This window comes from Cinclus cinclus, chromosome 1 (genome assembly GCF_963662255.1).
Source record: "Cinclus cinclus chromosome 1, bCinCin1.1, whole genome shotgun sequence".
NCBI lineage: Eukaryota > Metazoa > Chordata > Aves > Passeriformes > Cinclidae > Cinclus > Cinclus cinclus.
This window is the reverse complement of record NC_085046.1, coordinates 56,563,557-56,586,906: the sequence shown is the minus strand read 5'-3', so window position 1 is coordinate 56,586,906 and position 23,350 is coordinate 56,563,557. Positions and strand designations below refer to the sequence as shown.

At 35.8% G+C, this 23,350-nt stretch overlaps 1 protein-coding gene across 2 annotated transcripts in view; it reads left to right on the top strand.

The window, feature by feature from the left end:
- Positions 1-23,350, top strand: part of SLC12A7 (solute carrier family 12 member 7) — a 61,088-nt gene that overhangs the window by 5,706 nt on the left and 32,032 nt on the right. For both annotated transcript variants that reach the window (XM_062498272.1, XM_062498262.1), the window contains exons 2-9: positions 6,744-6,838; positions 8,881-9,003; positions 11,393-11,539; positions 12,252-12,306; positions 13,119-13,249; positions 15,353-15,594; positions 17,833-18,044; positions 22,173-22,340. In XM_062498272.1, the coding sequence (XP_062354256.1) occupies positions 6,744-6,838; positions 8,881-9,003; positions 11,393-11,539; positions 12,252-12,306; positions 13,119-13,249; positions 15,353-15,594; positions 17,833-18,044; positions 22,173-22,340 (1,173 nt within the window). The remainder of the gene's footprint in view (positions 1-6,743; positions 6,839-8,880; positions 9,004-11,392; positions 11,540-12,251; positions 12,307-13,118; positions 13,250-15,352; positions 15,595-17,832; positions 18,045-22,172; positions 22,341-23,350) is intronic.

Sequence of the window (23,350 nt, the reverse complement as noted above, 5' to 3'; positions counted from 1 at the left end):
ATTTTCCAACTGCAGTTCTGCTTTAGATGACAGTATACAAAAATAGCAAGTGGGAATCAAAGCTTTTCTAGTTTTACATATGTACTTGTTTGGAGAACAATTATACATTATCATAGCTGAGCTATCTTATTTGATTTGTGATTCAAAAGTTTATATAATTCTCACTCCTTTGAACAACACCTGTATGCTTTTGCCATATGAAAGCCATCTACTTTTATTTTTTAGATAGATGTTGAACTCTTACAGCACATCAGGAGGAAAAGGTGCTTTCTTTTTTGGACAGAACTTGTTGGAAGATAAAAGTAAATAGGAGCATTAGGAGCATTACTTGGATATGAATAATGATGGGAGATATAGTGTGGGACAGTGAGGAAGCAGTGAATCTGGAAAGGATTTAGAGGTCAGACTGGAATAGAATATCATGAGGCTGGTTTAATGCTCTGGTAAAGAGGGCTGTCCTGATCCCTGGAGCAGAGAGGTGATGATTATACTTCTGTAAATAGCATTGACTGAGACTAGTAATAAAAGGCTGTATTTGATTTTCAAAGTTTGAATTTTTTTGGTTTTGTGGAACTTAAAACCTGTACAGAGTGTTTCCACAAAAATTATTTAAAAGTTAGAAAAAACGTTTTAGGAGCTTAACACTAACTAACTAACTTTAGGGTTTTTTTTTCCTTATTTCAGTTCTGAAAACATCAAGAGATACACTACTTACATTTCAACATGATTTTTTCAAAGTTATAGAGTGTAATGCTCAAATGAAATTCCGCAGCCTGCAGAAATATGGGAAATCAGATTAGATAGTCAAATGTTTTTGTCCTAATCTCTTGAACGCATCATAGTGTAAATTTAGGATCAGTTAAATGATTGTTTCCTTATCTACCTCTAGCCTTTCTCCACCACTTTCTCTATAACAGGACAGCTGTAACATTTTTTTCATACTCTATTACTTGTGATTTGGGGGTGGGGAAGGAAGCAGAGGTGGGAGTTTAGTGTGATTGTCATGAATGCTAAGGAAGTTGTTTCTCTTCGAGTAATTCCTTGTTCCTATGCTCATTGTCTCTGGTGACAGCATATGCATTTATAATTAACAGTTCAGTTCCTGTGAGGCACGGTATGATAAGAGGGATGCAGATGGGTGAGTAATATGCATGAGAGGGGAATTGCAAAATTGTAAGGGTTTGAAGGGACTTCTGGAGATCATCTAGTCCAACCCCTGGATAAGAGGGCCACTTCTTTGGCAAAGGTGGCCCCTGCATGTTTAAGTTACACTGTTGGGTTCTGTTTTACCCTGTATAAAATGGGCCAGTTTGAATCATCTTAGAAATTTCTAACTGTTAACATACTTTAAAAGTAATCTACCTGTCAGTGTTTATGAGGATCACTACTCTGGAACTTCTAAAGAATATGAATTTGGACACTCTGCTGTCTTTTGCCTCTGTGACCAACACTGAATTGTGACATGCAAAAATTTTTACCTGAGTTTTGTTTGGTGTGTGGAGGTGTTACTAAGTAATCATCTTGTTACATTGTCAAAAAAATTAAGGCCAGCACAGCTCTGGGATAGTTTGTGATTATTTGTGTGGATTACACTGCATTGGCATTTGGGGGACTGGAGTAGTGCAGATTGTGATGATCTGCATCAGCACACTGAATGTTATCGTGAGACATATCTCCTACCTTCTCTTCTTGCAGCTGGATGTCTTGTTTACAAAAGAAAATGTCATTGTTGCAGCTAATTTCCATGCAGATAGAACCACTCCTCACAGTGCTTGAGTATCTGTAGAAATCAAGTTATTTATTTTCGCATGTCCCATCAACACAGCAAATACCACACAGGCTTGTAGGAAAGGTACATTAGTTATGGCTTTTGGTATACTGGTCCAACAGTAAGCTCAGATTTGTGCTAGGTTATATGAACATTCTGTATCAGATTAAAAACTGTAATAATAATTTTAAAGTAGGCATGGGGGTAGAAACATAAATTTTAAAACTTAGGCTTTCATGACTTAAGTTGGGTGACATGGCGTATGATACAAACAGGCTAAATTTTTTTGCATCAGGGGACAGATGAAACAACAAACCCAAACAAGGTTTTTTTTTTTTTTGTTATTCTATTTTGACTTTCTTGTGGTCCAAAATGAAATACTAGTCTAGATTTAAGATTTTTGCCTGCAAGCCCTCATATACTGAGTTACTTTCAGAAATCAAGCAACAGGAAGTATAGTTTTTTGGAGTGCTTCCATTGCAGAAACTGGATTTCAGAAGAAATGCAGCTTCAAGACATGTCTGAAACTGCATTGGAAGTTATAATTTTTATTTTATGTTTCACCCAGCTCACACTTGAGAATAGTTTGAACAGACACAATTTCAAAGAAACCTAAGGAAAAGGTGATTTGCTTGACAAGTATTGGAATGGGCTGCCCAAGGAAGCGGCTGAGTCACCGTCCCTGGTAGTATGTGTAGGTGTGGTGCTTAGGGACATTGTTTAGTGGTAAATTTGGCAGTGTTAGGGGAATGGTTGGACTCCAAGGCTCTTTTTCAATCTACATAATTCTGTGGTTTGACTATCTTAAAATTTCCTCTTAGAATTCAAGGGGATAGGGTTAAGATAAACCGTAGGTGGTTTGAGAATTACTAGTGAAATGAGGTATTTAATGCTTTTGTGTTCCATAAGTAACTTAAATAGCTTTTTCTATTGTCCACTTGATGCATCAGGACAAGATTTACAGCATTTGTGAGAAGTATTAATCCTGTCTTTATTTAATGCTGGTTTTCTAATGAATAATTTCTTTTCCATTGAATCTTTTTTTGAAGAAAGGATGAGCTAAAGATTGAGATAGTTTGGTTAATTTCACCATGGATGTTGTCTGTGTGTTGAGATTCTGAAACTAGTTCTTTGCAGTTAAAGATATAGTACAAGTCAATTTGACTTACATTTAATAAGGTTCACTGTATATCTAAACATATTAAATAAGCATACTTCAAAAGGTGGTGTTTTTTAATTTGAAATAAAGGTGATTTTGTTGACAGCAGTGATGAGAACTCAAAGGTGTTCATAGATGTTTTTATGACTATATTAACAACTAAAAGAGGATCAAGGAAAATCTATCCTTTATTGGATGTGAAGGGTAATGTAAGTAAGATGAGGAAGTCTGAGGTGCCTCCTTTGCCTTGGTCTTCAACAGAAAGGCGCTTTATCCTTTGGCAACCAGGCCCCGGAGCTGATAGAGAGAGATGGGAGCAGAACTGATCCCCTGTAATCTAGAAAAAGTAGTCAGTGATCTGTTGAGTTACTTAGACACTCACAAGTGTATGGGGCTGGATAGGACCCACCAGAGGGTACTGGGGGAGCTGGCAGAAGAGCTTTCCAAGCTGTTCTGTCATTGTTAGTCCTGATAAACTGGGGAGGTTCCAGACAACTGGAGGTTAGCCACTGTGGTACACGTATGAGCTTCAACAAAGCAAAGCGCCTGGTCATGCACAACAACCCCATGCAACTCTGTCGGCTGGGAGAAGAGTGACTTGAAAGTGGCTCATCAAAATAGCACCTTGAGGTGCAAGTCGACAGCTGGTTGAATATGAGCCAGCAGTGTGCCCAGGTGTACAAGAAGGCCAATGGCATCCTGGCCTCTATTGAAAATAGTGTGGCCAGAGGGACTAGGGAAGTGATTGTTGCTCAGTACTTGGCACTGTTAAGGCCACACCTTGAGTTTTGTGTCCAGCTTTGGGCCCCTCTCTTCACGAAAGACATTGAGTGGCCAACTGTGTTCAGAGAAGGGCAATGAACCTGGTGAAGGGTCTGGAGCACAAGTCTGGGAAGTGGCTGAGGGAGCTGGGGCTGTTTAGCCTGAAGAAAAGGAAGCTCTGGGGGTGCCTTATCAACTCTATAACTAGCTGGAAGGAGCTGTAGCAAGGTGGGGGGTTGGCCTCTTCTCCCAGGCAACTGGAATACAGCTAGAGGAAATGGACTCAAGCTGCACCAGGGGAGGCTCAGGTTGGACATGAGAAAGAACTTCTTTACTGAAAAGAAGTCCATTGGAATGGACTGCCCAGGGAGGTGGTAGAGCCTCCATCTCTGGAGGTGTTCAAGAAGTGACTGGATGTTGCGCTTAGTGCTATGTTGAGTTGGCGTGGTAGTGTTCAGTTGAAGTTTGGACCTGATCTTAGGGCTCTTTTCCAAACTTAATGCTTTTATGATTCTATGGTTTTAATGATTTTTTGATAATTGTAGAAGTAGTCAGCAAGCTGCAGATGACAGAGTACTTGTCAGTTTGCTTTTGTGTTCACTTTTTCAGCATTGATTCTCTTTCAAGTGAAGCCAAAAGAATGTTTGACATGATCAGCATTACCTATCAAAATGCTGTGCCCAACACACAAAAATACAGAAAGAGAGCTGTATTAGAGCAACAGGACTTCACTGCTGTCTGTCGCTACCAGACTATTTTGAAGGCTATCGTTAGAAACCTTTGAAGTAGGCAGAAAATTGGTTGTAAGCTCTGAAAAAGGTTTTGTGTTCTTCAGAATCTGAGTTCTGCATTTTTCTGTTGAAGCCTGTTAGGTGCGTTTAACAAGATATGTTTATTAGAGACATTGTGCTCTGAGCTTTTTCCTTTTGGAGCAAAGCCAAGTAACTCTTTGTTTAGAAATGCAAACATATAAAGGACAGCTTCACTATTCTCCAACCTACAGTTTAAAATACTTACTGTGTAGTGCAGTGATATTGATTTTTATGTCCAGAACTGGTTAGCCAAAACTATAGTCTTTAACCTCAGAATTATGAATACTGGTTAACATTATTTTTTTTCTACCCTTTTGGTGTTTATATTAGTCTAATGATACCCAGTGAAGGAGTAACTCCAGTGACATTATACTCTGTATGAATGCAAAACAATAATTGAAATTTCCAAGCTCACTTTTTGGAGAGTAATCCTTTCTGAAGGGATTGAAAGTACCCTGAAAGGAGCACTGATATTCAGTTAATAATTACAGGTACCAGCTCTCAGCTGGTGGGAAAATCGATAGCAGTGTAGTCTCAGCAAAACTGAAATCAAGCAACCTTATTTTTATTTTAACTTTTATTTTATTTGGGAATGTACCTTTTAATGAATTGTTTGTAAAAAATTCAGCAGAAATAATGGGGTGATTTCAGGAGTGGAGCTAAAAGAAAAACAATGTTCCAAAAATCACAGAAAGAAAATGCAGCGTCTTAAGCAAGAAGTCCTAGTGCTCATATGTTTGAGCAAAATGATAAGCAGAAGCAGGATGTATTTGTTTCAGGACAGAGTTGCTTTTTGTTGTCTGTAGAAAAGCTAATTGAACCTTTCTCCAAGCACAGTGGAGCCCATTAAAGGATAAATGCCAATTTCTCAGACAATCTTGTGTGAAACCAGCATGTTCCATACACTGTAAAACATCTCAAGGTGTTAGTTCGTTAGGGAGATTCTTTTGTGTTCACAGTGCTCCTTCTGCTGGCCTAGCATTAACCTTTGTTGGAGGAGGGGCACCTAACTGGGCTGTAGGACTTGAAGTAGTGAGAGACCAAATATGAACTGTAGAGAAACAGAAAAATGAAAATTAGAGGATATTGATAGAAGGAGATATATTGGATGTGTGAATTCATCGCCACTTCACCTCTGGACTGAGGAACTGATTTTAGAGCCCTAATTTTTAGGAAAATTGTTATCCTCTGTGTCTATTATGTGGTTTCTGTGTCATGATACCAGCAAGTATAGTGATACAGTGGAGAGTGATAGGAAATTAGCGGTGGGAAATCCACAGTCCCCCTTACATTTGAGGGATTGAGATCTATTTCTGTTTGGTTTACAAGCAAGGTAATACGTTGTGCTGAGACTAGTGTGCACATTTGATAGAGCTTTCTTCTGGGATTTCATGTGGGGATAAGTGTCCTGTAGGGAGCAGAGGGAGGAGACAGGGGAAAAGAGTACAGCTTGTTCTGCAACTGTTCTTTAATTCTGTAGTGAAGAGGTAGGTGCTATTGCTGTAATCTGTAAATATAAGAGCAAAAGGGCGGACAGGCAAAGTGGCACAGGCAAGGACTTGAGATTATTTGGAAATGCCAGTCTTATGACAGTATCACCATGTAATAGTTTTTGTAATTCATGGGCTGAAAGGCAGTGAAAGTAATGCTGTATTTTTTGAGAGGTGTGCCAGAGCAAGTCAGTGGAACTACAGGGTAATGCAATCTATATTTCAATAAGGAATAGATTCAGTAAAACATGTCATGACAGGGTCCCCACAACCTTTGCAAAATAATTCCTTTTGCATTGTATTTCATAAATTCCTACCTCAGCTACTGGAGATTTTTTGAGGGAGTCAGTAAAGTAATAAAAGGTTAGCTGAGGGGCTATTTTATTCTATACCCAAAACATTTATGTGAAGTGCAATTACCAAGTGTTTTTAGGGAAACTAGAAAGGGTAGAGGAGAAATCAGTATGTGTATTAAAGAATAATTCTAGTTAAGAGATGGAACACTATACAAAGACGAGACTGTTAAGCTAAAGTTAATTTCTTTAAATGTTTAACATCCACATGTCTGAGATGAAAACTGGGTTTGCAGCCACCTATGGTGTTATTTACAACCAGTTTTTAGACTGGAGTCCTCTGACTATTCCTTTCATGGTACAATGTAAACTCCTCCCCTCCCCCCTTTTCTCTTTTACAGTATAATGTATACTTTTTTCCCTCCTCTTTCCTTTGTTTTTGTGTTACTTTTCCACTAGGGGATGGGAATGCCAGAGAAAGTAGTCCATTTATTAACAGTGCAGAATTGGGCAGAGGAAATATGTATGAAGGAAAGAATATGGCTCTCTTTGAGGTAAGTTAAATACTCTAAAAACATATTTTACCTTTAATGGAGATGAGCAATCACCTGTTTTCTTTCTGTCTTAAAATTTAGTGGAGGGGAAAATGAGTTTTAATATCTTTCTCATAGTTTGGTTCTGCTAATATTCCATTTCAGTGTATTTGAATGATATATAGGCAATAACAGTAAATATTGTTGTCCATTAATGTGGAGATATGAAATAATTTTTCATGCATTTAAATTTTTTGGGCTAGGATCTAGACATTGTTAAAGAAAGATGGTGGAAGTTAAATCTATTTTTTTAAGAAAGCAGCATTCAGTTTTAAAAGGATTGGCAATATAATTTGTTCAAAGGGGAATTACAGACTTTTTTTAAAGCAGCAAAGCTGTAAAACAAACTTACAAGCCATGACTTTGTTGAACTGTCCAACTACAGTAGAGCACACCATAGCAATTTTTGTTGTAAAGATCTGCTTTATAATGGATGTTTCATACCTTTTTACTCAACTGAATTATTACAATCAATTAGTGAAAAAGGTATATTAATTTAGTACTTTCAAGGGCCACTTTTGCAATTAAGTAGTGTTTCTAGAAAAAACCTTAGCTGTTCTCCTCTAGCAGCATCAACTGGTCTTGCTCTAATTCTTGCTGTTAACAAAAACAAGGTGCTTCCAACGTTGTTTTGCCACCTTGCTCTTGCATTATTCTCAATGTTTTCTTGTTGTTTCCTTACGTTTCTCTCTTCTTCCTTTCAAATATCTTTGAACAGAGGGCATGGTCTTTCATTTCGCTCTGTACATGACCCAAATAATGTATATTTACAATTTTTCACTGTTTTAGAGAAAATTGTTTTGAGGATCAAAGTAATGTTGATTGTGAATTGTCTGTCATGTATGCAATATCTAAGTACTTATTGACAGAAATGATGGTATCCTATCCGAGTTCTGTGATGAATTTCTCTCCTTCAAGCTCTATTCCATTAAGCCATTTCCAAAACTTTGTGGTTCAGATTAGTTGCTGTGTTTCTCAGTGATGATAATTTGGTCATAGCTGCTTTTTGTCCCAAATATTTTATTTTGAATCATGGCTTACATTAAATCAGCTGATATAAAAGCATTACTTTTAGGTATCTCAAGTTACAGATATTGCTGTTAACAGCAATATCATGTTGTGAGCTTTCTAGTGACATCACCACCAGTGCTGTAGTTGCGGTGAATCTGTTTTGATACTATGTATGTTTCAGAGTAAGTTTCCTACAATCTTGGTTTTCTTATGTTTTCAGATGAGTTGTATAAACTGTTAAAAGGAAGTTTGACTGTTATGACCATTATCATTACCTAATCTCCCAGGCAGAGATACTTCTTGTTTGTGTTTGTCACCCCCTTCTCTGGTATTCTTTCCAGTGTTCATTTTTTTGTATTTAATTAATTTTTCTTGGAATTCTTGTGTTGTGTACTTTATTATTTATTCTTGTGTTCTGGATTTTCTTATTTGTTTTAGCATGTTTTTGTTTTGTAGCAGATAATTGGCTAGACAAAGATGGGCTGACTTCTGTGTCAGGTGCTTTTACAGCAGGCATACTACTTTGGAAGTAGTATGTCTGCTGTAAGATAAAATATGTAAGCCTGCAGTGGTAGAGAGACACTTAAGTAGTTTAGTGCTTGAGAAATCATTTGAAGTCACTCTCTAAACACAAGTAAGGTGCTGGAAAAACACCCTAATGAACCCTACCAGTACAATCCACAAAACACTGTGTTGTGATAAAAATAGATTTTTAAAATTACAGCGGCCTTTCTCTAGGTTTTCCTTATATTTGGGCTGCGTATTGTAAGGTAGTGTAAAAATATGAAAGCATTGGTGCAACATAGCCATGTAGAGTTAAACTTCTAGAAAGAATAAAACTTTCTTGTTGGTACTTTTTCACACTGATTTTTTTTTTTAATTTGGCTAAATCAGGGCTGATCTGTTCAGTATGTGTTTGAAGTAGTATCATGAAATGATGGCTTTTAAAAAAAATCTATTTAATAAATGCAGTATTCTTCAAAATCCAACAGGAAGAAATGGATAGTAACCCCATGGTGTCGTCTCTTCTGAATAAACTAGCAAACTACACTAATCTGACTCAAGGTGTGGTGGAACATGAAGCAGATGAAGACAGCAAACGAAAGGAAGTCAAGGTATTTAGATTTATAATTATTTATTGAGGCAAGGCTAGCTAAAAGAGGTGCATTTTTCAACCTGGAAAGAGAATATGTGGACACCTAAAAATGGGAGTAAGATTTGTAATAACATGCTTAGAACTGAAGAATTTGCAGCAGCACTTGTGTTAATTTGATGTTCTTGTTAGCATATTTTAGCAAGACCTGGCTGTAAAACCCCTAGGTAAAACATGTACAAAGCTAGGATCTGAAACATGGAGTATACCCAGTTTCTTCCTTGTGAACTTGTGCAAGCATCAGTACCTGTTACCTACCTCTAGTGAGCACACAGTAGGGTTTTTTGCGGGTTTATTAATATATTTTAACTGTCTAGTTTTTTTAAGTAGTTATATTAAGGCAAATTTGAGATGAAACAGGTCACTCTTAAATCTATAAGCATATTTGCACCTTTTAACATGATAGCAGTTTTTTTGAGTAGCTTTCTTGGCTTTTGTGTTTAAAACTTAATGCGTTCTAAGAAATCACTTCATTGCAAACATAAAAAAATGTTATACTTGGGGGAGGGAAAAGCATATGCTCTGTTTGACACATTGCTAAGCACACTTGCTAGAAGTGAACTGAATTAACCAAGGGCTGTCTGTCTTGTGGATACCCAAAGTGTATCTGTGTCTGTAGAAGTGGAATATATGCAACAATTGGAGTATGCCTTGGCATGTTGGATTGATCCCTCTGTGAGCAGGGGCTGTTTTGGAAGGAGAAAGCTTGGATCAAAGCATGTGACCTGACAGAGTATAAGAACTTACAGGCAAAGGAGAGATGATGAGCTGCGTGGTGACTAAAACTAAGAAAATTAAGGTAGATACTTGGAAGGGACAGTGCTGAGAGTCACCTGTGTAGGAGAAGGGGTGCTGCTACTGAATTAATATGCTGAGCTATGAAGAAAAGAGGGAGAAGCACATGAGAATGAATAAAAGGAAAATGAACACAGAGCAGAAGAGCTAGAGATGAAAATATGTTTTAAAATAAGCTTAGAAGGGCAGTTCATTTGACTGTAAGGGAGATTTTGAGTGGAAATTGGACAGAGGGCAAGGGTCAGGAATAAAGTCCGGCTGTTTAACATTTTGCTTATCCTGCATTTGCTCATGAGTGTGTTTTCTTTGTTTGTCTAGTTGTGCTTGACCTGTATTTATTTCATTTCACCTGAAGATAAACTTCAGATGTGAGAAAAGTAACTGATCTTCTCACACTTTCCTTAGTGTGAGCCCTGTTGTGCATTCAGCTGCTGTGTAGAGGTTTTTGTCAATGCAGCAGTGTTACTCCCTCTGGAGCTGACTAGCCAAATGAACATTGTGTCCTCACTTGCACTTGATCTTGTTTGTGCGCTGTGTGGTGGCCTGATAACACATTTTTTATGTATGTGCCTTAATTTCAGTGCTGAAATTGTGATAGTTAAGTAGTAGCCTGTCAGAGTAGTATTTTAATGGTGTGATTGAGACAGTAGTGTTGATGCTGCACATGGATATTGCCCAAGATGCTAAAAATAAAAAATATAGTCTAAATGGCATTCTGTGGTTCCTTCTAAGTACTTGGAAACTTAGTATGTTCTTAATAATTTTGATAGCTTCTAAAGCATCAATGCTTGTTTATTTATTTATATCGCTTGCCATTTTTCACAACGCAAGTTGTGATTTAAGACCATCTTCTGTAACTGGAAAGCTACTGTGTATAACTCTTGATTCTAACTAGACTATTTCAAAGCCTGATTTCTCTTCATAAATGTAGGCGTTTGAAACGTTAGTGATGAAGCCTGAATGCTTTTGTGAGTGTCTTGGCCTATGATGATCACTAGAAAATAAAACATACATGTATACTATGTCATGACAGGTTTTACGATTTTTGAAAAAAGAATTGTCAGCCCTGCATTACTTCTTGCTCTGTCTTCATACCTTGTCTGTCTTTTTTTAAAAATTGAAAACACTATTGAATGCATTTTTTTGTGCCAGCTGTGTGGCAATTTGTGATCGACTTTTTGCAGAATATAAATGATACTTTTATTATGCAGTAATTTATCTTCAGCTTGTAACTTTTGCCTGTAACTGGTATTTCAGAAAAGGTTTGTAAAGTGTTGCAATCAATAGATAAAGGGCCATTCTATCCCTATCATGGTTTCATCCTAATTCTTGTGGAACAAGAGGGTTTGCTATCACAAATAATTTTCTCTCTTTCCAGGAATTTCTCCTCATAAATAGCATGTGAATATTTGCAAAACTGGACACTCTGAAGATATTATTCTGTTTCACTTGGCATTTGTTCAATGAACATTTGTGATAAGTGTTTATAGAATAAAGAGCTTATGGATTTTAATTTTTTTAGTGCAAAGGAATTAATGTTCTCACTTTGTTTCCAGGGTCCACGAATGGGCACTTTTATTGGTGTGTATCTTCCCTGTTTGCAAAACATCTTGGGAGTCATCCTTTTCCTGCGTTTAACATGGATTGTAGGAACAGCTGGAGTTCTTGAGTCTTTCATCATTGTGTTCATGTGTTGTGCTTGTGTAAGTTAACCTTATTTTACTTTTTGTTTTAAGCTCTTGGCCAAATCCTCTGTTGTAAGAGTACTGATACCTATATGAATATCAGGGGAAAATAACCATATTTAATCATACTTGTTAAATTGAAGTGATATTTAACTAATATGCTTGAATTGACAGAAATGGGTTATATATTTAAGTAGTGAGTGTCCAGCATCATATGGACATTTTTTTGAGTTGATTGAAATAAGCTTTTGTTTCAAGTATTCAATGAGTTTTATTAAATCAGCCTTTAGCAAATATTTAATTTTTACTTTGAGAACTGAACTGTTCTGCTTTTTACAACTTCAGAACAAACTGAATAACAAACTACGAATCAAACCACAGCATTGCATCCAAAAAGTGATTTTTTTAGTATGTGAGACCACTACTGTTGTCATAACAATGTTACAATTAGTTTTCACTACTTTTTAATTGGAATAATGAACATATATTTTAAGTATATTCAATGGTCTGTATTCTTCCAGTTCTTTTTTAAAGACTGTGTCAAATATCTAAGTTAACTAAATCTTCTGTTGAAAAATTGAGTACTTAAATTGCATGGATATTCCAAATTAAACATCCTGGGGGGGGAAAAAAATCTAGTTCCATTTGATTACTGTTTTGCTCAGTCTTTCAAAAAAAAAACCTCCAAAACTCTGGTAATTTAAATTTCCTGTATTTCATCTTTCCACAGACTATGCTAACTGCAATTTCAATGAGTGCTATAGCAACAAATGGTGTAGTTCCAGGTAATGAAGCATTTTATCTTGCATGGCAAATTCTCTAATGATGGAAGTTTAAATCTGGAATAAGAAATTCTTATAGTTCTCAAATATCGGAAGTAATGCTTTTGTGTCAAATACATATTTTCTTTTAATTGATTTTATAAATAACTTTTCAATGTGAGATGCAGTCTTTAACTGGGCCTTCTGCAGAATGTCAGCAATGATTTGATACTATTTTAATCAAAGATAAGATAAATTATACATATGGGAGGGAAAGTAAGAGTGAGAAGAATTGAAGAACTTAGGGTCAAATTGAATAGGATGTAAATTGACAAGAGAAAGCAATCCATCCCTACCCAACACCTTTAAACAGTACTAAAAAATGTGGTCTGTAGTGAAAGTGGCAATGGTTTCATATACAGAAAATAGCAAGTATCAGTAGAAAGTATTCTGTTTTCTCCTTGCCTCATAAAGCAATTATTTTGGGAAGTTTTTGTTTGATGGGGAACAGCTTAAGGTTAGAAGCTAAAAATTAATTCACATCTATTTATACCTGTATATCCTTTTCTAATTTACTTCTGTTAACTGGCGGAATTTTTCCTCTTTCGTCTTCACTTTGTGTTCCACAAAAAATGCACATAGGGATATTTACCCTGAAACATACATACTAACTGCCTAGATGGCATAGACATTGATTAGTCTTGGCATGAGCATGTCAGTGGAGACACATGCAGTGGTTGTCTTGATTATGTTGATTGAATCATTCAAAAGTTTTTTTTCTACTGCCGTCTTTAAACTGAAGACCTGGAGGTGTTTTTGTTTTGTTACCTTCACAGCTGGAGGCTCTTACTACATGATTTCAAGATCTTTAGGGCCAGAGTTTGGTGGAGCAGTGGGACTTTGTTTCTACTTGGGCACAACCTTTGCAGGAGCAATGTACATTCTTGGTACCATTGAAATTTTATTGGTAAGTGCTAGTTTCTATTAAAACTAAATGTATTTGGGCTGCTTTAGGATATTGCTGATGAATGTTCTTAATGGTCTAAAAGGCATTTGAGTTTGGTGACTGCTAATGTTTTGATACTACATTTTCAGGATGTTGATCTTTATTCTTACTCTACTCAGGACCATTTGAGGAAGTTAAATTCTTACCAGTAATACAAAAATAAATTAAACGCTATTTGATGCATATTTGTTCTACTTAATGTTTGAACCACGCAGAATTCTTCTCTTTCCAAATGATAGTCTGCAAGCCTAGATCAGGCTAGCATTACCTAGCATCACTGCTGCCCAAGGAAAAGTTATGAAGACCATGAAGGGCATATCTGCAATGAGGCAATAATAATCTATCCCACTTCCTCTTTTCCAAACTTTTGGCTTTGAATTTTCATATATTTGCAAAGATGCTGTGGAAGGCTGCCTGTATGGCAGTGGCCCAGCTACTATGGCTTTGCTTCATCCAGAAGGGGCCAATAATTGGTCATCATATCAAAAATTGAAGGTATGCACAGGAGTTACTTCAGAATTTTCTTGTTGCTTACCATGTCATCAAATCCAGGCTTTTTAAAATTTAAAGTAGAGATAGTCTTCACTAATGCTTGCTTGTGTGATTTGATCTGGCTTGTTATCTGATCTATAGTAATAACACGAGTGCATGTTGAACTGTAGATTTAATTTGGTGCACTGTTCTCCCTTATTAGAGCCATGTATTTGTGTTGCTAATAAAAATGTACGGGGTTCAGCTACAGAATTTGAAGTAAAATACTGCCCAGGATATCTGACAAAGACCTCAGAATAGACCCCTGACATAGCTACAGTGCATGAGTATTGTTTTTTTTTTTTTTTCCTCCACCACTGGATTATTTGGAGAAACAGGAATCAGTCATCTGCCTGTGATTTTCCCTGGCAAAGGCTGTGAACAGCAGGGGAACAAAATCCACAAGAAAATCTTATGGAGTACCTCCATAAAGAGCCTGAAACTTCTGCAATGTCACAGTGTAGGGTTTTTCTAGCAATATATACACTATCTGTAATAATTTTTAATTTGCTTTCTTTTTCTTCCATGATGATGTGACAATTATAATTTCTTCCAGCATTCTAGTAAATATTAATTTACTAAACTTAAATTTAATCTAACAAAATTCTGGTAAATAATTGTCTATGTCTGTTTTTGGATTTTGCTTATGAATGTATCATGGTAGCCTCCTGCTCAAATTTTCTTCTTGCCTTTAGAAATTATATTATTGAAAAATAGTCATTTTAGCAGCTTTTTTTTTTTTTAAGGACTAAAGTTCCCTCAATCTCTAATATTGAAGTCCTAGTAGCTGAGCAGAGAAGAGGTTTTTTTGCTAGAAGAAATACAGATATTGTTATGAAGTGTAGTACATTAGTGTCTCAGAACTACAGATCAGTTTTTCTTCTCACATGCATTTATCAGTATAAGTGCTGTAAGCAGTTTCCAACTTCTTTTCAGGTAGAACACACCAAAATTTAAGAAAGAGAGCTCTATAAGAGAATCTTGTTTGAAATTGCAGTAGTTTGAAATGCGTTTCAGCACGTGACTAAGCTTTTTCACACAAATCTTAAATTGTGCTGTTGCAACTTTAGACTAAACTTTTATGAAGTATAATATAGGGTCTATAGTACTGGAAACAGTTCTGGTTTATTATAATTTCATTTGAATATTCATATTTAGTTTCAATCAATGGAAGTTAGTCTACGGTTTGGGGTTTTTTTCTTTTATTTTTGTTGTGTGCTACTTCCTTTCCCCCCCAGATTCCTTAGCGGTGTTTCCCATTTTGCAGACACATGAATTTGAGGAGTGGAAGCTCTTTTGCTCCAGCTTCTTCTCTCCCGTTAAAGCTGTATTCTATTCTCAAAACTTTATTTCTGTCACCCTTGCCTTTTCCTTTCTTTTATCTCTACAGTTTCTAAATGCCCAAATTATATGGTTAAACTCATTTATAACAGCAAAACTGGTATAGGGGGTTAGATTTTGTAGTTCAAGTAAATGATTTCTTAGTAAAATGTTCATTATTACATGTTTGATAGCTTGCCATATCTCTTGCAGACCTATATTACTCCAAATGCTGCTATATTTAAAGTGACAGATGTTGCTAAAGAATCAGAGGCTATGCTGAACAACATGAGAGTCTATGGAACATGTATTATCATTCTGATGGCCATAGTAGTTTTTGTGGGAGTAAAGTATGTCAACAAACTTGCACTGGTCTTCCTTGCCTGTGTGATTCTTTCCATCATTGCCATATATGCTGGAGTAATTAAGACTGCTTTTGACCCACCTGACTTTCCGTAAGTGCAGTATTGAAGTTGTATGGATTATTTAAAAGAAAAAAAGTGTGGGGAGGGAATAGCTACTGTAACCATTTCACACTTTAAGCTAAGTTTCAAAATACAACCGCATTGGTTTCAGTGGTAGGTTTATGTAGTTTAAATACCAATGTGCGCATTTGTTATTCTGAGTATTTCTCTCATTTTTCATAAGACATGATAACTCTAGAAAATGTTCTTTGAAGCTTAAAATTACTGGCTGTTATTCCATCCACACCTAAGGAGTAAGAAGGTCAGTTTTGCTGACAGTAAATGTAACTGCTTTGTCTAAAGATTTAAACTAAAAACCCATAAAATAAAGTTAAAAGGTCAAAAAACCATTGTAGCTATGAACCATAGTTATGAAGGAAACATACTTTTAAACTTTCTGTGTTATGAAGAAATTTTTGAAACTTCAGTTTCTCCCTCCTTAAAGTTGAAACATTAAAGTGTTTAAATTCACTTGTGTTTGTCAAGACTTTCCAATTAATAAAATAAAATTTTATTGTTGTTATGCATGACCTATTGCTTCTCAAGGTCCTCAATGTTCTTAATTCTTAGCTCAATAAGAGTTACTTCTTTACTCCAGTTATTAGTTGCATTTTACCCAGTTATGTGAGTCGCATTTTTGTGCATCTTTTTCTGTTGAAAGAGGAAACAAAATTATGTTGCTTAAGACATGATCAGAATAGGCTGATAACTTCATAATAAGTTATCCATTGCTTTATGATTGTTACAAATGCAATATTACTTTGAAGTGTTGGTAATTACATTGCAAATTGAACATTAGACCAGTACTTGTGGACTGTTCTGTAACATGATTTTACATGTAACATGTAAATGTTGATGTATTTCTGAATAAAACTTGTGTTTCTTAACAGTAACTTCCAGTGGGGAAATAGTAATATCTTTTTATCACCTGTATAGGTAAAAGAGGGTTTATGTGGATATGTAGCATTGGTAAGACTCATTAACTGGAAACCTAATGCATGGCTGCTATGGTTAAATTATTCAACTGGGGGGAAAAAGATAAAGAGTTTGTTTTCCACAAATATAATGGTTTACATTTAGAGTCTGCCTTAAAATGAGGGATTCAAGTGCGGTTTTATGTAATGATAAGACCGATCTGATGGAGGTCATTAAAAAAACCCAAACAAAACAGCTTCCATGTAGCTGGTTAGTTGGGTTGGTATCACTAACCTCCGTTAAGTTTGTCCATTGTATAGGGGGTAAAATAGTTTACCTCAAGATCTCACGGTTGAATGAAACTGAATTGTATCATTTGACCCTGCTGCTTTAAGTCATCAAATCAGTAGCAATTCAAAAGAAAAATAAGCAACGGAAGTGGCAAGATGGTCTCTTTAGCTAGAGTTTTCTGTTAAATCTTTTCAATTTCCTTGTGACGCAATAACTTGAAGCTGCACTGGTGTAGCTGCCTAATTCGCATGTTTTATTTGATGTTCCTTCTTTTGTCTTCATAGATATATATATCATTCCATTTTAAAGCAAACCTGGAATCCTAAGCATCTTTTGTATAGTTTAGCAAAGGAGTCTACCTAGAACCTTAATATTCTGTGCTGGTAGGAATTAGCTTTTGACAACTGTTCAAACTTTTCTAATTTTCTTTCATTCCTGAAAGAAATAATTTGCTTCCCAATACATGATTCTTTAATTTGTACTCCCATCACTGTTGTTAAATTTTGCCGTTTAACCTTCTTGGCTTATTTCCTGCCTTTGGGATTGTAATATTATTGAGGATCATTAAAAATTTTAGTTGCTAGAAGAAGGAGGGCATGATTTACTTAATCTTACTTTTTTGTTTTCTTCATCAGACTCATCTTTTAATTAAATTTATAAAGTATTACTTAAATTTTATTTCTTCTACTAAAATTTTACTTCTTTCTTGTAGGACTGAATGCCTCATGATTGCTGTTACTTAGTAGTCAAGCTGCTTAAATTGATTGTACTTTCTAAAGAACAAGTCAGAAGGCAAAATAGCTCCCAATATCATAAAGTAGAAATATTTTACCTGTGTTTTGAAGACTATTGATGATAGTTTTAGATGTAGAAACTAAATATTGTTTTAGTAGATGTAGTATAGGCCTTAAGGTAGATAGTCTAAATACCAGGTTTCTGAAGAACTCTAATGGACAAAAAATGGCTTGATTCACAGCCTTGTATTGAATGAAGGAACACTGATTTGATTTTTCTTGTTTATAGTATCTGTCTCCTTGGAAACCGTACATTGTCAAAACGCAGCTTTGAGGTCTGTGCCAAATTTACTGAAAGCAATAATGAAACAAAGACTACACCTTTGTGGCGCCTGTTCTGTGATAGTTCTTTGCTTAATGCTACATGTGATGACTACTTTAGTCGCAATAATGTAACAGAAATTCAAGGAATTCCAGGAATAATGAGTGGTGTTCTAGCCGGTAAGTTGGAAAGCTCAGTGATTTAAAAATTTTTGGACATTATTAATTTGGCTAATGGTTGTTCAGTAATATAGTGGTCTAGTCTGTTGCTATTTCTTTACCCCTAATTTGTGTGAAAGATTATTACCTTGAGAATGCTTCTTCCTATAAAATTTTCATCTGGTTTTAGAATCTTAGTATCAAGTGGTTTAATTTGGGGGTAATTGGAGTTTTATAAAAACTCTTTCAAAAGCCATTGCTCCATCAAAAAAGGTAATAAAGTGCTTATCACAGCTTTTTAAAAAATGTGTATGCCAAACATAAATTTCAATGTGCTGTTCATTAATACGTTTTCAAACTCTCCTGAGGGAGAACTTGTTTCCAGTTCACAGGTGGTGCAATGAGAATGAAGTTCTGTGGATTGTCCAATGTGTACAAGTTAGTGATTAAAAAAAAGAAAAGCAGTCTACAAAGTGTATAGATTTTCTCCTCTTTACAGATCTGTATGGTTGTGGCAACTTGGAATTCAAATTGCATCAAGTCACAGGATTCATCTTAAATGTGTAATAATTTGTATTGTAAACACACAAATAATGTTTCTGGGAATGAAATGGATACTTTGATACCTTTCCTTTTCGTTCCCTTAAAATAAGGTTTGATTTATATAAATATGCTGCATAGGGACACTGGGCAATGGCTGCTGCTATAGTACTGCAGTTTAAAATATCACATATAAAGTGTACAAATAGATTAGAAGATACTAAATGAAACATAGGCTTCTCTGAATCTAAATTTGTGGGTTTTTTAAAAATAACTTTCTCAATGAAAAACGAATTGTGCTTGTTACAAGAAATGTAACTTAGACTTTGTTGTCTGAATTTGATAATTTACCATATTCATATCTGCAGTTTTTTGTGAATAATTTTGCATTTCCTGCCCCAGCTCATAAGTCAGCTGTATATTAAAAATTTTTGCTACCTTTTAAGATTTAAATTGTTCTTTTACTTTTTGGAGGTTTCAGGCTGAGTATATTTATTTTTTCTTTTGTTCCATTCATTGTTTAATGTTTCATTGGGCAAGCAATCCTGTGTACAAGGATATTTTGCTAATTCATTCCCACATAATGCTCAGATCTCCAAAGACCAGGAGTCTCTGAAAGCTCAGTGTGAGCAACATGCTTTCCAGTATTCACTGGTCTTTGCTTACATATAGTGAATTTCATCAATTCCATTATGTTTACTCACCGATTCTGATAGGTTTTTGGTTTGTTTGTTTGTTTTAGATTTTTTTAAAGTTCATTGCAGTTGTTTTTCCTTCTACAGCTTTGAATTAACTGAGAATTGCCAGCAGGCTCTCATCTTGGTGCCGGCTCCTATTTTTGGGCTATTTGAGTGTACTGGGTTGCACTGGTTACATGCTGATGGTCATCCTGGTAGAAGATACTGGTGGTTCTTCTGCATTACAAAGCTGTATTTCCATTTTTACCTGTTGTTTTCTGTCTTTGAACTCTTTGTGTTTTTTTCTTTGTATCCATGTGAGGAGAATTCCTCCTATCCAATGTCTGCTATAGAGTCCTTGGGTGAGGAATATTTTAAAAACATAGCAAATACAGATGGACTGATCCAAGTGCATCGCCTTAATTCATGTTTCCCTCAAGGAATTTGAATACTTCTGACAATTTTCTTTTACAAAACCTGAGTTGAGGCTTCCCCAGACTTTGAAAACTCAAGAAAAACTGAGTAACTACTAAGTCTTGTCAGAACTCAAAGATAACTGCCATTTCTATTGCCTCTATCAACTGCTATTGTTGCTATTGACTGTTCATGCACAGAGACTACTCATGAGTCTTTAGTTTCTGTATCTCCCTGAAACACTTAAATGGAAGAAATGGCCTTCCATTTGTCCTTGGATATCAGTACTATTTCATGTCAACCTCAGGTCTTTCAATGTTCTTGGAGATTTCAGGCTGAGTACTGCTTTTCCTGCTTTTGAAAATACGTGCTCTGCTTCTATTCACTCATTAACATTTCTCTGAACAAGAACTACTCTTTAACAATGCATTTCACAATCCTAGTTACACCTCATGCTAAAACTAGGTGTCTTACTTGCTGCGTGTGAGCACACATTCTGATACCTAAAGTTTGAGCTCTCGTGGCAGAGATTTCTCAAGGAGAGTTTTCTTCCTCTTGATATATGTTCTGTGTTGTGGGAAGACTTTGCAGCTGCAGGCTCTGCACATTAATGCTTCTTGAGCTGTAACTGGGAATATTCAGACGCTATGGCTGAGTGTCTCAGTAAGTGTGCTAAGTCCTCACACCATTTATTGGACACTCATACGCAGTAAGTATTCATCTCTTACATACTTTCTGTGGATGTCGTCCTACAATAATAAATCATTCTGCAAGTGGCTGACTAAATATGCCTATAACCCTTACAAAAATGATACAGTTCTGCAACTAGCTTTAATCAACATTGTTCCGATGTTGGTAGCGTGTTGATCTGATACATTCTACCAGTTCTTGTGTATGTACCCTAAATGTTTGCTGCTAGAGGAGCCTTAGCAATCAAGGAATGGTCCTACAAGGGCCGAATATCTGGCAGGTTCACTTGGATTATCACTTTTGGGAAAATGAGCATAGGAAAGCTTTGTGTGACATATTATGAAATGGGAAAGTGATTTCTAGTCAACAAAATATCTAAGTCGATTTTACCTACTTGTGCTGACATGCAGAGTTCCACAATTAATTCCACAATTGCAGTCCTTAGGTCACTGTCACTCTTGTGTCATGCAGGATAAAGGACACAAGCTATTGAGTGCTTATTAAGAGTTTGTGCTTTTCACTGGCAATTCAAACTGTTTTCTGGTATTTCTTATGTTTCATTTGGTGTAGATAGATGCTGATTTTGAGATCTAGTCATTTTACATCACTTATCAAATCTCTTCTAAAATTCATGAAATTTAAAATTTTCTTGTTTCATTAAGTCTTCTTATGGCTTTGGTCTTATCTCTAGATCAGTCTGTTACTCCTTTTTGTTGTAGTAATACATATCGAATTCCTTAGCAAATAATATTTATTTTTAATCTTTGTTCTGCTTTCTCTTCTTCTCATGCATACATCCATATATATGCTTACTGATGTAAGATTTTTGTTACAAATCTGGATAATAGTACCCTCTCTTTGGCCACTTATTGTTCAAAGTCGATCTTCTATTGTGCTCAAGGTTACTTTTTGTTATTATAAAGGGTTAGAATATTGTATTTAAATTCCCTAAAGTTATTAATATAATGTTATGAAAATTGGCTATTTGATCATCCTGGCAGACCGTGGGAATTGTTTATTTCCTTTCTGTAAAATCCTTTGTCTTCTTGACAGGCCAGGAGAGTATGTACTTCGTTTTCTTGCATATGATAGGACAACTTGTCTCATTTTCAAATAAGAATCTGTGTGGTCTGTTGTCACAATCTTGTCAAGGTACACAGCCAGTGTTTTCAACAAATGTATGCTCTCAAAAGTTACTGGCTCTTTGACCTATCAGTCTTCAAACAAGCATGCTTAGTTTGCTGGGGAATTTGAGCTGTATTCTGCTGGGCTTTTTTTTTTGCTTATCAGTGATCTTCTGGAGTCTGGTTATCCTGCTTTTGTCACCATGTGGAAATCTTTTGCCATGAACAGCTGAATCCTGAACTGTTATCTAGAATTATTCTGTACAGGAGGTCTCAAAGAACCCAAATTACTGTTAAGTACCACTTTTTTTCCATAATGCTCCTCAAAATACAAGAATAAGAAGTATTAGTGTATACTAAGATTCCCTGAACCTGGAGATAAGTATCCTTATTTTTTCACAATAGTACATCTGTGTGACTATGAAATGTAAGCGTACATTCTGTAAATATGTTAGAATTTTATTCTGTAACTGTATTATATCCTTTAAAGGAAGTGAAAATTCTGCAGGACACATCTCACACTAATGCATTTTTACAGCATGGATTGGAATGCTCACCTGTTACAATTGGTATTACTCATACTGGGAAATGTCATGATTTTTGTGTAAGAAAAAGGCATCTGTTTCCTAGGAGTATTGAATTCTCACTAGTTGATATCCTGAAACAGAGATGACACTGATTTTGTTTTTTCCCCCACCTTGTAGATAATCTCTGGAGTGCCTATTCAGAAAAAGGATCAATAGTTGAGAAAAAAGATCAGCCATCAGTTGCCGGATCAGAAGACTCAAAAATGAGTGGACTTCCTTATGTTTTTACAGACATCATGACGTACTTCACAATGCTTGTAGGGATTTATTTCCCATCTGTGACAGGTAGACACAACTATTTTTCTTGCATGAGGATGTGTACTTATATAAAAAAGAAAAATCCTGTGAAAAAAATTTCATTTTCACCAATCTTATAGGTGACTCATGCTGTTGCTAGCTTCTGTGTCTGAGGTTATGTACCTAAAACCTTCTGGTGCTAGGGAGACATAGGTCGTGGTTGATGACTTCTGGAGGTTATAGGACTTAAACCAGAAATCTGTTTAAGGGGCCATTTCTATGTCTACAAAGAAAGCAAAACCTTCATGTGTTGCTAAATGCTTATTCAAAATAAGGTGCATATGTTTATAACACTTCAATCTTCAAAGGCATGAGAGAACAGTTTAATATTAAAATGATTCTTCCAGTGTCCAAGCTGCCTGGTTAACTGCCTGGGATGTGTTTATATAGCCAATACTGTTTTGCCATATTAACTGCGTAGACTTTTTTTTGTTAAGCTTAGACTAATTGTATTTCATTTTCCTCAGCTCATGCTTGACTGGAAAAAAACTAAACCTGTTTTCCTTCAAAAGTACCCGCTGAAATAATTGTAGTGTCAAGTAACAGGATACAACTCCAACAGGAAGTTGCAGCACTGGTTTATTATGAAGTGGAAGCATCCCTATTCACTGTCTGAACCCCACTGCTCCCATTTCTTTACTTCAGACTCTTACCAACATTTCATCATATCTGAACCCATGCTTAATGTTTCATTCCATGGAGTTTGACAATGTTTTTGCACTGGAACATGTTACTTCCATGTTTCTGCTTCCAGTGGTCAGGTCAATTCTAGGAGAGATGGCAGAATTAGTTATCCTATTATACCTAATATACCTATTATTATACCTATTGTATAGGTTTCTTTCCCTCCTGTCACAGTATGTGCTAGACAATAATTTTGTTCTCTTTTTAGATTCACACGCATGTGTACATATGATTTTTCTAACCATTCTTTTTCTTGCCTGCTCTTTTATTTTTTGCTTATAAGCTTTTATTTTTTAGTTTATTGGTTAGCTTGC